General features: G+C 51.0%; 6 protein-coding genes across 6 annotated transcripts; 3 read left to right on the forward strand and 3 right to left on the reverse strand.

Annotated features, from left to right (window-relative positions):
- Positions 1-352: 352 nt before the first annotated feature.
- On the forward strand, positions 353-2,183 carry NCS54_00951500 (MFS domain-containing protein; the record flags this gene model as incomplete). Its single annotated transcript, XM_053154860.1, has 5 exons — positions 353-572; positions 625-976; positions 1,028-1,090; positions 1,143-1,503; positions 1,557-2,183. 5 exons carry the CDS (start codon positions 353-355, stop codon positions 2,181-2,183), a joined length of 1,623 nt encoding a protein of 540 aa, XP_053010835.1.
- An 872-nt stretch (positions 2,184-3,055) lies between these two features.
- On the reverse strand, positions 3,056-4,403 carry NCS54_00951600 (Cellulase domain-containing protein; the record flags this gene model as incomplete). Its single annotated transcript, XM_053154861.1, has 2 exons — positions 3,056-4,176; positions 4,229-4,403. The coding sequence occupies 2 exons, from the start codon at positions 4,401-4,403 to the stop codon at positions 3,056-3,058; spliced, it is 1,296 nt and encodes a 431-aa protein (XP_053010836.1).
- Positions 4,404-6,302: 1,899 nt separating this feature from the next.
- On the forward strand, positions 6,303-7,260 carry NCS54_00951700 (Hypothetical protein; the record flags this gene model as incomplete). The annotated part of the gene is made up of 3 exons (XM_053154862.1): positions 6,303-6,314; positions 6,372-6,915; positions 6,968-7,260. The coding sequence occupies 3 exons, from the start codon at positions 6,303-6,305 to the stop codon at positions 7,258-7,260; spliced, it is 849 nt and encodes a 282-aa protein (XP_053010837.1).
- A 964-nt stretch (positions 7,261-8,224) lies between these two features.
- Positions 8,225-10,515, reverse strand: NCS54_00951800 (Zn(2)-C6 fungal-type domain-containing protein; the record flags this gene model as incomplete). The annotated part of the gene is made up of 6 exons (XM_053154863.1): positions 10,474-10,515; positions 10,395-10,418; positions 10,212-10,327; positions 9,360-10,152; positions 8,642-9,312; positions 8,225-8,582 (listed from the first exon to the last, which is right to left on the reverse strand). The coding sequence occupies exons 1-6, from the start codon at positions 10,504-10,506 to the stop codon at positions 8,225-8,227; spliced, it is 1,995 nt and encodes a 664-aa protein (XP_053010838.1). The 5' UTR covers positions 10,507-10,515.
- Positions 10,516-10,930: 415 nt separating this feature from the next.
- On the reverse strand, positions 10,931-11,881 carry NCS54_00951900 (Abhydrolase-3 domain-containing protein; the record flags this gene model as incomplete). Its single annotated transcript, XM_053154864.1, has 1 exon — positions 10,931-11,881. One exon carries the CDS (start codon positions 11,879-11,881, stop codon positions 10,931-10,933), a length of 951 nt encoding a protein of 316 aa, XP_053010839.1.
- Positions 11,882-12,353: 472 nt separating this feature from the next.
- Positions 12,354-13,997, forward strand: NCS54_00952000 (Hypothetical protein; the record flags this gene model as incomplete). The annotated part of the gene is made up of 1 exon (XM_053154865.1): positions 12,354-13,997. One exon carries the CDS (start codon positions 12,354-12,356, stop codon positions 13,995-13,997), a length of 1,644 nt encoding a protein of 547 aa, XP_053010840.1.
- Positions 13,998-14,370: the final 373 nt, after the last annotated feature.

The raw sequence follows: 14,370 nt of genomic DNA on the forward strand, positions 1-14,370 counted from the left end.
AGACCATTCACTAGCGAACGATCAAGAAGACTAGCGAGCCCTGACCTTGGTTGGTGAATTGCTCGCTTGTTCCACTGAGTCATGCCACAAACCCGCGACCTGGCCAACTTTGTTGCCCCAGGTTCAACCAACGTGACCCCATGGGGAACGGTGGGATCGACCTCGATGGTGGCACCACACACAAGCCTAACGTTTTAGTCTGGAGACTTCCGACCCTCGGGTAACCGGTGTCTTAGGACCAACTACTTAAATGATGCTGTCCCCGTGTAACCGCAACGCATCCTCCAACACTAAATCAACCGACACAGATTCTCTTCCTAACGCAACCCTCAAGGCCAGCAGTCTTATCGAAATGTCTAGGCCGGGCAGAAACTCGGCCGCAAAGCCCCCATCTCTTACAGAAGAGCATGGTGAAATGGCCAAGCCGATCGAACATGTCACTCAGGTTGAGACATCCTCTGCAGCTCTTGCAGAGGCCCTCGCTCAGAAGGGAAAGCTTTCGGGCAAGTCTCTGGCTCGCCTTTATGTCGTCATGACTGTCGGTTATCTCGTCTCGACTATTCAAGGTTTCGGTAAGCTGTGGTCTTTGCGCAACAAGTCAACTCGTTGACTAACGTGACTCAGATGGCTCTCTCATGGGAGCTATCAATGCGATGAAACCTTACCAGGAGTCATTCGGTCTTGACGGCAGTGGTTCATCTACCGGTATCGTCTTTATTATCTACAACTTGGCTCAGCTTGCCGCGTTCCCCTTTGTGGCATACATCTCAGATGTACACGGTCGACGGCCATGCATCTTTATCGGGTGTCTTGTGATCCTGATTGGTACCGCTATTCAGGGCTCTGCCCACAGTCTTGGCCAGTTCATCGGAGGCAGATTTGTCCTTGGCTTTGGGGCCATTGTCGCTCATGGCGCGGGCCCAGCGTACACCGTCGAACTTGCTCATCCTGCCTATCGAGGCTTGACTGCCGGCATGTACGTCGCGTTTCCACCCCGATCATCCTGGCGTTGCTGATATTTAAGTAGGTACAACAACTTTTGGTGGGTTGGTAATATTTTGGCAGGCTGGGTTACTTATGGTACCAATCTGTGAGTGTTTTCCATTTTTGTCCTGTTGTATTCGCTAACTTAGGTCTCACAGGCATGTTAAAACCTCATGGGCATGGCGAATTCCCACTATCCTACAGGCCGGCTTTCCCTCAATCGCCATGGCTCTCGTCATCTTCCTCCCTGAGTCTCCCCGCTGGTTGATCTCCAAGGACAGAACCGAAGAGGCATTGGCCATCTTTGCCAAGTATCACGGCGAAGGTGACCCTAACTCGCCCATCGTCCAGCTGCAGTATCAGCAGATCTTGGAAGAACACACCCACGAGGAACCTGGTCGCTGGTGGGATTACCGTGAACTTGTCAATACTCGATCTGCGCGGTACCGGATTATGCTTGTTGTTGCCACAGCTTTCTTTGGCCAGTGGTCCGGCAATAACGTCATCTCATATTTTCTTGTGAGTCTTCGTGTTGGAATAATTGTCGAGGATCCTCTAACAGGTGATAATAGCCCGAGATGTTAAAGAAGGCCGGCATGACCAACTCCAACACACAATTGCTCATCAACGCCATCAACGCTGTCATCTGCTGGGCTGCTGCCATGTGCGGCTCCATGGTCCTTGACAAATTCGGCCGTCGAAGAATGATGATGAGCGGTCTCACGGGATGTCTCGCCGCATACATCATGCTAACGGGCTTCGCGGCCAACTCGGACAAGCACAAGGATCTCGTCTATGGACTCATCGTCGCCGTGTATCTCTTTGGCATCTGCTTCGCCACCGGCATGACGCCCAGCGCTACCCTCTACCCCATGGAGTGTCTTCCAAACCGGACTCGTGCCAAGGGATCTTCCATCAAGTTTGTGTTCATGAACATTGCGACAATGACCAACACGTACGGCATCAGCGTTGGCATCAAGGAGATTGGTTGGAAGCTGTACCTGGTTTACATCGTCTGGATCGCGATCGAGATTGTTTTCATGTACTTTTTCTTTGTCGAGACAAAGGGCAAGAACCTGGAGGAGCTGTCCGAGATCTTTGAGACCAAGAACCCCCGAAAGGCCAGCACTAAGAAGATTGTAGTTGCCCTCGATGAGACTGGCCATGTCGTGGACATTCAGGAGGCAAAGAAGGATTGATTACAGCTATAGTTGGAGCTTTGGTTGGAGGTTGAGCAGGATCACTAGTCCAGATTTGTGTCCAAGTTATGCTAGGATATGTAGTTATATACTGGCACAAAGCACAATAGCCTTGTGCTATGTACACTTGTGCAGTACATTAGGTTTAAGTACTTGCCAAGAACGGAATAGTCTCTCAAGTTGTTTTCATGACGTCACTGAAGCTGGTGTTCGACAGGGGAACGAACATACGCAAATCTGGTGTTACCACTCTCCTCAAGTTTAGAATTTGTCCGTCAGATATTCCAGCTAAGGTCTAGATTAGATATTAAATAAAAGTATCTAGACGTTCTTTCTTATCTCGACACATATCGTTCTTTTAGCACGCGGGCTTATCTTAGATCTTGACGCCGTGTTTCCGTCTGGCTACCCTACGGCGGGATAACTTCAACTGAACCACCCAAAATGAAAGGGATTGAGTTGAGCTGGTGATCTTCAGCTCCCTTCAACAGGAGCAGGGCTCGAATTTTAATTATATACAGCTTGCTATGTGATTTCATTGTGTTCCAATATCGTCAGATAACTGTTGTTTGTTGTTGTAGCTGATACCTCTGTTCAGAAACATCAAGACACCATCGCAACAAATCTGTGCGGAAATGTCAAGCTACTTTATTGAGATCCCAAAAGTCAAAGTTTTAATAGGAACTGTTTAGACATCCACTAAGTTAGACAACTAATAGTTGCACAATTGTAATCCATAAGATTCTATTTCAACACAGCGAATTCAACGCAGGATGCAAAACTAGGTCTCTACTACACTCACCACCAATGCTATAGATACACATGCAATAGTATGTACAAGTTGAATGCGCCAACCCTGATTTTACTTCCATTTACCTGAATCCAGCGCAGACATCGCGGTAGACGTTCTTCTCAAGTCCAGCAGCATCCTTGGGGATATAGTCCAGAGCAGTAGCATGAGAGTAAGTCCAACGGGGGTCATTGAGCTCAGTCTTCCAGGTCCAGTACACCCATCCGTCCATACCGGGACTCTCATACAGCTGCTGCTGAGCGGTAAAGAACTTGTTGAAAAAGTCCTTGTTGTGCCAGTCCACGTTGGATGTCATGCTCCACTCGCCCGTGATGGCAAAGTCCTGGCCGCTGATGACGCGCGAGTCGGTGCAGGCGCTGTGCATCAGCTTGTACTGGTCACCGCGGTCGTTGTTGTTCAGGGCGAATCCGATGTAGTTGTGGTCGTCAAAGCCGGTGAAGGGGTCGTTGGCGATGCTGGCTTGGGTGCGGGCGTCACCAGAGTCCCACTTCTTGGACATGAACTGCACGTGGAGCTTCTTGTTGTCGGGGACGTTGAGGGAAGCTTCAGCATCGCGAACGGCCTTGAGAGCACCGGGGTAGTACTTTTGGACCAGGCCGGGGTCTTGGCCGGGGGCTGGGTAACGGTTGCCTCCGTCGTGGCGGGAGACGGGCTCGTTGAGAACCTCGATCATACCGACGGTTCGGTAAGCATTGTTGCTGTGGATGCGCTTGGTCATCCAAGTGAGCCACTTCTGGGCACGACCAAAGTTGTAGTCATTGTAGAAGCCAGCAGGCTTGTTGTTCTGGCCTGTGAAGACGTCCTCCTGTTGACCACCGGGAGCACCGTGGAGATCAATGATGACGTAGAGGCCGAGCTCGGCAGCCTTGTTGACAACGGCGTCAAGGTAAGGGAGCATGCGGTTGCCATCAGCAAAAGGCTCGCTGGCCTTGTCGACAATGTCGACGTAAGACCAGTAACCGATGGGGATACGGATGGTGTTCAGGCCGACATCGTGGACGGACTGGACGGTGGCCGTGTTGATCCAGTTCTTCCAGTGAGTCTCAAAGGCCTGGTTGCCAGCCTCACGGTTGCTTCCGGAGTAATGCTCCCGCATGCAGTCAAACTCAGAGACGGATTGGCCGCACTTCATGTTGTTCTCCCACTCATTTCGCTGCAACCAAGGTTCGCAGACGAGCCAGCCTAAAAATAATCAGATTTGCGTCAAGAACATATATTCATGAAGCATACTTACCACCAAAGTTGACTCCACGGATCTTGTTGATGCCAGGCGCAAGAGAAGGCTCGAAGCGCTTGCCAAGCTGCTCAAAGCGAGCAGTCAGGTTGAAAGCCGCCAAGTCCTGCTCGTGAGGGAGCCATGCGTGGACGGCGTTGAAGAGAAGAAACGAAACCAAGCTCGAGTACTGCATCTTGAAGGCTGAGAGATGGTTGATCGATGTCTGTAGATCCTGTTTCCTGGGGATGGGCTCAGTCTCTATTTATTCCACCAGTGATGGCTCTGTCTCGTGTTCACAGCCCCAAAGCAGCTGATTCATTGGCACCATACAAGGATAGACAGCTGCAACGTTGTTCCTGTTGATGTAGCAGAAATAGTAACTTGGCTGCTCTGGCAGGTAAATTAAGGGTCTATGCTCGCAAAAAGTTGCTGCAAGTTGGAGTCTGCCTTTGGAACCATAGGCATCTTTGCATGAACTTTTCTCCCCCTTCGGCCCTTTTCACACAAGTGCTGATGACCTTTGGTCATGGGGGCCGCAGCAATGGGAGCCCAAGGTCGTATCGTTTCCCTGTCGGTAATCAGTTAACAAGCCATTAGAAAGCAAGACATTCAGGCGCAGATCCCATTCATCTCATGGCTGCGCAGTTGGGCAGGTGCTTGAGCCAGAGCAGCCTTGAAAGTGGACGCAGGCGGCCGACGGCATCAACGGCCTTCTACGCTTGGTCAAGCGTCCTCCCGGGATCAACGGACGAGGCTTGCAGGGGATACAGGTGCAAATCATCCGCTCAACCCCTGTAGCTAGCCAATCGCATTCAGGATGTAACAACAGACCAATCACCTTCCAGGGCGCCTTGTTTCAGGTCTGTTGTTAGTGCAGAAGGTCTGGACTTGCTTGTTTCCATTCATTTTGAGGTGAAAAAGTACTTTAGAAGGGGCGCCTCCTGCACAGATCTGAGATTAAATGTTCCAGCCTTGTGGCACTGCTGGTCCGTTCTCGAGGGATGATACCCAAAGAAGTAACTGCGGCCCGCGACTCGGACTCGAGTCCGAGGGAGCAGACTTTGAAGATATTCAGAAGTCGAGCTAGCATGGTGGGCTCAGGTTGTGTTTTGGCTTACTGGGTACGGAGTAGGCATGGCTGACATGAGCCAGACTGACCTTGTCCATATGCCAAGTTTTGCTGTGACCTTCAGCCAACAGGCAAGACATGCATGATCGGACCTCTTCTTTACTAATCAATCATTCTCAGTTGCCCCGAATGCCGCTCAGACTGGCCAGTCGGCTCCCACTGACTCAAGTCCGCTCGAGCCCGCTCCATCCCGGTCCAGAGTTTCCCAAAGTCCCACGTGATCGTCCATTGATCAAAGTAAACATTTCAACCCATCAGCGCTAGATGGGCATTGAGCATCTGCTCCCTGCCTTGTGCGTCCGTTAACTCCGCCGGAAGCGGCCACTAGGCTCATTCGAGTCTGGCCACAGCGGTTAGATTGAGACGAGGAGCCAATCTCGTCATAGATCGTAGCTCGAAATTATCTTCAAGTGCCGTGAGCCGAGGCTTGTGGTCTTTTTGGAGAAGACTCTGGATTTGGCTGTGATGATCCAAAAGTCTGGCGTTGTGTCGCTCTCAAAGAAAGGAAGTGATTGTCGCCAACGTGTCTTTGTCTCCCCACCCAGACGGCAGGCTGCAGACAGATCGTCACCAACAGGCTGAATCCTGCCTCGGCCGTTAAAAAAACAAGCCTTTCCAAACTCCGCCACTAGTCGACAACAGGACGAAGCCGCCCGCAGCCCTACAAGGATGAGTGGGCTGACGACGTTGAACAATTGCTCAGGGGTCCTCGGACCTGCAGCCAGTAGAAGCATGATTCAAGTGCCGGCTTACCCTAGCAAGTTGAGGGTAAGATTTAAGCCTTTTCCAGCCCAATCGACGGGTACGACTTCCTTGTGGAGGGAGCCCTGGCCGTGATTGGCAACGGCTCGGTTGGGAGGATGAGGATAACAGGCTGGTGATATCCCTCATTTATCGTGCGCGGTGCTCCTCTTTTTTCTTTGACTTTGTTGAAGCACTGCTGGTTTACTCCAAACGCCAAACATGGCTACTCAAGTGAGTCTTTTGACTGCTGCTTGCTTGGTGAAAAATGCTCTAACATACCCTTTCTAGTTCGACACTTCGCCTGAGGTGGTGCACAATCCTTCCGATCACCTCCCACAGGTCTACGATGCCGGAAACTCGACTCATTCAGGTTACCCATACGCCAGCTACACTTCTCCGAGCAGCGATGTGCCGCCTCCCTTCGAGCGTAACGACTCTCAAACTCGAACACCGCCCCTGGACGACAAGGAAGCCGCACAAGACCCGGCACCAGCCTCAGCAGCAGTCAGCGAACGCGAAAAGAAATCACGGATATGTGGATGCCCGGTCATAGTGTTTGTCCTCATCACGGCCCTGGCCGTCGCTGTCGCCGCCGTGATTGGATTGGCCGCTGCAACTGGTGTAGCTGTGAAGAAGTCAAATGATTCGGACGCCAAGCTTAATGCTCTGCGTGAATCTTATGCCGCCGTCTCTGATGCCGCCGCCGCAACCGCTGCTACTGTCACTGTCACGAGTACTGCGCCTGCTTCGACCGATGTGGATCAGGAGGAGCTCACCAGCGGTTGCTCCAACAAGAAGGACACGACCACGGGAACCGTGTACACATCCAAGTGTAAGCTCCATCAAGCCGCTGAGCTGCAGCAGGATCATCTAACGATTCACAGTCATGAACAAGGCCAAATTCACTTTCTACTGCAACACCAACGCCCCCAACGATCCCATCTTCTCAGTCTTCGCCACCAACCTGAACGGATGTATCGAAGCCTGCAACGCCTGGAACAGCTACAACACGACCCAACAAACCTGCGAAGGCGTCTCGTTTGTGCCGTTCTGGGCGAGAATAGGAAACGCCGCCACCAATAACGCTCCTGGTGATTGTTACCTCAAGCCTGGTCCACAGGATCGGGATGGTCTGGAGGATGCCAAGGGCACGCATGCGGCCTTGTTGAAGAACTGAGAAGTACGTTGGTTCACTGATATTCTTGGAATTCTATAGCGATGGGAAGTTACTTGGGTTGGAACAACTGCCTTTAGCTGTGGCGAGGAGTCGAGTTTTTAGGTACTGATGGGGTTTATCTGAGTGTTTGATGATGGACCTTTAATTGAACTTCTAATCAATCACCTAATGCTGCCCTGACTCAAATACCGTCCACCGAGCCTCTGTGCTTCTATGGTCCAGGTCTTAGCCTTCGCTGCTATCTAACAGCCGAGTTTCATCACTCACGCGGAGAACAATGGTCCTTCTGTCTCGTGGTGTGGGCTAACTTGCAAAAGTTTCACTGGGTGTTTTTATCCCACTCACCACTGCTTTTTCGCTTGAAACCTATCGGGAATGATTGAATTTCTACAGACATGATTCGTGGTCTCCTAACATGGTTTGAAAGAATACCCTTGACGGTCCCAATGCCACCCATTGTCCGAGGGAGCAACCTGCCCAGACGACGCCTGATTTCGAAGACTTGGTTTTCTTTTGGCTGATGTTTGGCGGAGAATCCTCTTCCGAACGCCATACCATTCAGGGTGGGCAGTTCCGAGACGTGAATGTCTTGGCACGCCAATCATGCCCACTCATCCCTCCCAAGCTTCATTGGCTGACGGCAGCCGCGTTGTTTCATGCTGCTGACCACTTCTGGAAGGGAATGACAGCTGCAGGGGCCCTGTACCTTGCAGACTGCAAGTGCCCTCTGTACAGCTATTCGTCTGCTCGGATTATTGTCCCTTGATATGCCAGGGCCCAGGATCATTATGCTGAGGTGGCACACGAAGGTAAATTTGACTTGGGATAGACTTTCATCTCCCTCGTGTAATTGATCAGCTCAAGAAAGGCCGCATCATTGGCCTCAATGGTCTCACTCCTGACGCCACCGTAATCTTATGATAATTCAAAGAAGCGACAAAGACACTCGTATGGTACATGCATTTCAGCTCGTATGAGGCGCCCACCAATCACTTGATGGGAAAGCCGACGAGATGAGCTGGAGATTCAAATCTGGGAAAGGCCAGTTCTCACTCGGAGGGTAATGTGGAGAAGTCAAACCCAAGTCCACCTTGTCAGCGGTTTCGCCCCGATTCTCTGTACAGACTGACATATGTGCCTCTGCTATGCTGTAGAGATATTTGCAAAACTCATATGGTCTTTCACATGACTTGGCTAGACTGCTCGTCTGGTCCATGACGTCTAGTGATCCCTTGAGTAAATCAAGGTCTCCAGTGCCGGAATTTGTCATGCAGTGTAGGAATATTACGACGAACGGAGTAAGGGGACAGTAGACATGAACCCTAGAGCTTCTTAGTCTTCATGCACTAGATTAGGGGAACGTTTCGTTCTGCTGACATACCACACCGCGAAGAAGGCCAACGATTGGGGCTCCAATAGGGAATATTGGGCATGCACCGACACGTGTGACTGCAGCCCCTTTTTTGCTGCCTCAAGGCAAGGATCAGAAATAATTCTGATCGAGGTCGAGAGGTCCAGAGCATGGTGAACAAGCGTTAGAATAGAGTAGTAAGACACATCGACTGGCCCAAACGTATTGTCAAAGAGCTTTTTGTTGTATGCTTTCGAAGTGTCGAGTTGATTCCATGACTCATACCAATTAGAAAGCTGCTTAGTTGTTTCATCCACGATGATTTGTCTGTCTGCGGTGCTGCGTCTGCGCGATGCCGGGGAGTAGAGGTGCTCGTATATGCTTGCCTGGATCCTCGCGTAATCGATAAACATCCACATTGAAGTGTCCCATGACTCTCGTCCAGGGTCAGAAGAGATAGCATACGGTTCGAGATCGACATCCAGGTCTTGGATAGTTGAAGTTCTCCCTAGACTGAGAACAGTACTCTTGTCTGAGAAATAGATGCTCCAGAAGAGCCGACGAACTCTGTCTGCTTCATCTGGAGGCATTGCTGCTACTACATGCTCCCTGTGGTAGCCAAGGACGAGGCAATGCCGTGCAGCAGTCGAGGACAAGCGCCACTGAAGTGCAATGTCCCCTTCAGTTTGGGCCTTTTGGGCCTGTATTAAATGTTAACAGACGGTGGCCTTCTGGGCTCGGTTAGGACGAGAGAGAGACTTGCCGCCATGCACAGCACTAGACAATGCTCAAAGGTCGAGACCATGTTGACCTCGTATGTTTCTATTCCCGTGAGCTGGTTCTCCTTGCAAACAGCCAGGTATTTTGCAACTTCTTCTTCAGAAAATTCTGGTTGCGGGAAACACTGAAGGCTGCATAAGATGACGGCGAGCATAGCGTTTAAAAGGGTTAGTTCTCCAACTGTGGCAGCTTGTACTGGGAAGTATACGCGACGACACAAATCCTCGACCTGCTTCATGTCTATAGGGAAGTATAAAGTCAACAGGCAATCTGAACCTGAGCTGCGGATTAGGACAGACGGAGACGAGAGGGCGAAAACATATTGCGACCTACCTTGCACTGCGCGCAACAAGCGAATGACGAAATCAGCTGGAGGCAAGTTTCCTTGCAAGGTTATGCTTGTAGATTGCTTCCATTCTCGGCACTGAGGCGTATCTCCGTCGGACGTTTTACGTTCAAGGAGCTTGCGTAGACCGGAGATCTTGTCAACAACCTGGGGTGACCCGATACCGGCTAGTGACCCAAACTCGGTAATGTCAGTTGCAAGAAGAGCTTGTTTCCTAAATGAAGAATCGCCCTCGAGCGATGCTAGATCTATATGGCATGGGCTGGGTTGTGGTGTTAACTGCGCCAATGTCGGTGAGAGCACATTTGATGTGGCAGGCTCAGAGACCTGGGTGTTACGATCTGATGATAAACTGTTGAGCTGTTGCTCAAGAGCAGTCACTCTTTTGCGCAGGGATTCAATGCTGTCTTGGTCTCTAGAAGGACAACTCATCGTCAGGACAAGGCTCAACTATCTGAAACGACCCTGGCGTACCTTTCTGGCACCGATCCTGCGTGTATCGAACGGCGAGTAACATCTTTGGTACTTTCTTGGCATGTGATCTTTGATGTGATGCAATTGGTACAAGGGATCTCTCGACTGCACCGTATCTAAGGTGGGTTAGTAACCGATGCACCTTGCCGGGCCCAGCAGCCAGCTTGATGGCGTTCGCCTTACCTTGCGGATCCGGCAGTTCCGGCACTGAGGATATCATTAGCCGAGACAAGAAGGATCAAGATAAGCGAATCTCACTCACAGCTCTTGGAACTATGTTGGTAGTGGAGCCCATTGATGATTCTGTGTAGGTAGATAAGCCGATAGAAGTTGTGATGAGAGAACGTACGACCTGCGTGACGGGATTTTTTAAGACGCGGGACGGAGGGCACGCGTTCCACGGGAAGCGCGGGGTCCGTGAGCCGGGAGTGACGGAATGAAGATCGCTAAGAGCGGAGTTGGGCCATCACTGATCGAGTCTAGAGCCTAGGGATGTGTGGAGACTGGAGTGTCGGTCTGGGGAAGGCTACTGGTATTTCAGGGGATACGGGGAAAAGTGAGAATTGGAGAGATCTGTCTGGCTAGAATAGATGGTACCGTCGATATATTCAGCGGTCGGAAGTGTATGTCTTTAAAATTAATTCAAGGTCAAGCAAGAGTCGTCATAAGACACGCATTAACTACTTCCTCGGTTAAGATACCTAGTTTCAGGCTAGCTTCTACAGACGCTTCAAGATTCGCTTCCTATTCTCCTCCAACTTCCGTGTCACGCTATGCGTTGGCACCAACCCATCAAATCCATGCGGAAGACCGGGATAGAGGTGACATTCCGCCTCGACGCCAGCTTCAATGAACTTTTGCACATAGGCTAGGTTCTCTGCAACAAACAAGTCAAACTGACTGGTGTCCAGATAAAGGGTCGGCAAACCACCAGCATCCTTGAGACGCCCGGGCGCCGCAAAAACCGGGGTGTCTTCACCTCCAGGGATAGTTCCCAAGTAAGCTGTCCAGGCCGTCAAGTTGTCCTCTGCGTCCCATAGCTTGAAAGCGCCGGGAACCTCGGAATTGGTTCTGTCGTCTAGCATTGGGGAAGAAAGAATCTGCCGGGCAATTGGAGGCGACAGGTTGACGTCCCGAGCCCGGAGTGTCAATGCTGCGGCGAGACCACCCCCTGCACTCTCACCCATGACAGCAATACGCGCCGGATCGATGCGTAGAGCGCGCGAGTTGGAGTGCAGCCAAGTGAGGCAGGTCCAACAGTCGTTTAAAGCAGTGGGATACCTATGTTCTGGAGCCAACCTGTAGTCAACAGAGAATGCCTGGACTCCAGTATCGGAAACCATGTGCGCCAGTCGTTCGATACTGATCTCGGGAGTCAGAGTAATCAGTCCGCCGCCATGAGCATGAAGCACTGCTGCCGAGGGGCTATCCGAAGAGCCCGTGTCTCGTTTTTTATAATGATAAACTGGCAGCTGATAGCCATCTTCTGTTGGAATCTTGACAATCTCAAAGATGACGTCGTCTGGGATGACGGGTGGTGGTGCCTTCATGGCGGCGTATCTGGCTCTTCGCCCTTCTATGTCGTGCAGCTTGGGCTTGACGACATCTTTCTGACTCTCTAGAAGAGGTCCGATTGCGGCAATGAATTCTTGGTCAACTTCAAGGACCATGTTGTCGGATTGATAATTGTCTTGATGAGGTAGAGGGTCGAATTAGGAAACACGATGGCTTTGACTTGCATAGAATCACGAGGGCTTGAGATCTCTTATTCATATATCTTCTCCCCCGCAATTAATTGTGTCTTGGTTCCGAATCTCCGGATGAGGTTCGCGGCATTCCGTGACATATCCTCCGGTTCCCTCGGGGCCCGCGCGTCGCACGGCAAGCGAGCCCCTATTGCTTTTGTTTCTGGCGGCTCATGGTTGTAGGTTTGTGATTTGGGGCAATCTGGAACCAGTTTCATGGACTGGAAAGCAGGAGGGTCAAGAGTAGCGACAGATCTGGACAACTCTCGTCGTCATATAAGGACGCCTGATTATCCTGATATAGACCCAGAGATCAGCTATCACCAACCGAACTCGCTTACTGGTTTTATATCACACGTCTCGAGTCATACCTACAAACTTCTGCATTTTCGTTACCATGAACGGTCACGTCAATTCTACCACAAAGTCTGAGCTCGTCGCCGATGTCATCATCATCGGAGGTGGCTTCGGAGGCTGCTACGCTCTGCATGAGCTACGCAACATGGGCTACACTGTCAAACTTCTCGAAGCCGGCAGTGACTTTGGCGGCGTCTGGCACTTCAACAAGTACCCAGGAGCTCGCGTCGACTCAGACACACCTCTATATCAACTGAGCTTGCCACAGGCTTGGCGCGGGTTCTCGTTCCGAGAACGTTTTCCGGGCCACCAAGAACTTCGGGATTACTTTATGCACATCGCCGAAGCCCTGGACCTTCGCAAGGATGCCATTTTCAACACTAGAGTCATTGATGCCAAGTTTAACACCGAGTCCAACGGCTGGGCCCTTCGGGCCGAGAATGGACTTGTGGCCAAGTCTCGGTACGTGGTCTTCGCCACTGGCACAACCAACAAGCCGTACATTCCAAGCTTTCCTGGGATCGACAAGTTCTCTGGAAAAGTCATCCATCCTGCAGCTTGGCCTGACAACCTCGATTTGAAGGGCAAAAAGGTTGGCTTGGTGGGCCAAGGTGCATCAGGACTGCAAATCCTGCAGGATATCGCCAAGGAGGACTGCCACGTCACCGTCTTTGTCAGAAATCCGCCCACGGCCCTCCCCATGAATCAGAGATCCCTATCTCATGAAGAGTCTGAAGAACTTAAGAACTCGTACGAGGCTTTGTTTTACCACGGCAAGTATCGTGACGAAGCGGGATACTCATTCAACACACCGGTCGGTTCGTTCTATCATACCACGCCCGAGGAGCGTAGGAAGCGATATGAGGAACTGTGGTCGAGAGGATCATACGCCTTTCTGACATCCATGTACGCAGAGCACCATTACGACAAGCAGTCAAACGCCGAACTGTACCAATTCTGGGTTGAAAAAGTCAGGGCCCGAATTAGTGATCCTTCCAAGCGCGACATCATGGCGCCTCTGGAGCAATTTCAATGGATCGGCGCCAAGAGGCCAAACCTTGAGATGGACTATTACGAAACGCTCGATCAACCCAACGTCAAACTGGTCAGCCTCAAGAAATCGACAATCAAGGAATTTGTGTCCGACGGTATTGTCACTTCGACCGAAGGTGTCGACGAACATCACGAGCTGGACTTGGTCATTGTGGCTACTGGATACGATTCTGTGACTGGAAGTCTCTATGAGATGAATGTCACAGACAAGACTGGTACCAAGTTGAAGGAGAATTGGAAGGATGGAATCTACACGTGGCTCGGGATGATGGCTCCTGGGCTTCCAAACGCCTTTATGCTCTATGGACCGCAGGCACCCTCGGGTCTAGCCAACGGACCACCTTTCCTTGAGCTTCAGGTGGAATGGCTAGTCAAGTTCTTGCAGAAACTCGAGAAAGAAAAGGCCACAACTGTCGAGGTTTCAAACGAGGCTGCAGTAGAGTACCGCCAAAAGAATATCGACGCGTATGGCCACTCGCTTATGAGCGAAACGCCCTCTTGGTGGAACGGCTCAAACATTCCTGGCAAGAACAAAGAACCCCTTTTCTGGGTTGGAGGTCTTCAAGCTTGGAGACAGGAGAGCCTGAAGGGATTGGAGGATTGGTCGCGATTTGTCTTGGCAAAGAAGTGATGAGCCTCACTACCATGTTTAGTAGAATTATAACTACTATTGCTTTGAATTGATCTCCAATCACTGTTCCGCATCTATCAGCCTCAATTGTTAAGGTTCAATACCGCCATGTGATTCGTTGTGCTTCGCAAATCGTGCGAACTGTGGAACCTGGGCACAGAGTGGTCGAGGCTCTCTAACGTTAAACTCGGAGGCCGCGCCTCGCGCGGGTCCAGCTTAGAAATGTAACTGGATTGCATGAGGATTAATAACGTCTAGAATTTCAATAGTTAGGCTAGTAAATAGTGTTCATAGAAGACCGGATGCTCCAATGGGGCCTTAAATAAGTCCAGTCGCCGTCAGACTTGGGTTTGTGAGCCTCAACCGTTCTTCT

Source organism: Fusarium falciforme, chromosome 7 (assembly GCF_026873545.1).
Source record: "Fusarium falciforme chromosome 7, complete sequence".
NCBI classification, from domain to species: Eukaryota; Fungi; Ascomycota; class Sordariomycetes; order Hypocreales; family Nectriaceae; genus Fusarium; species Fusarium falciforme.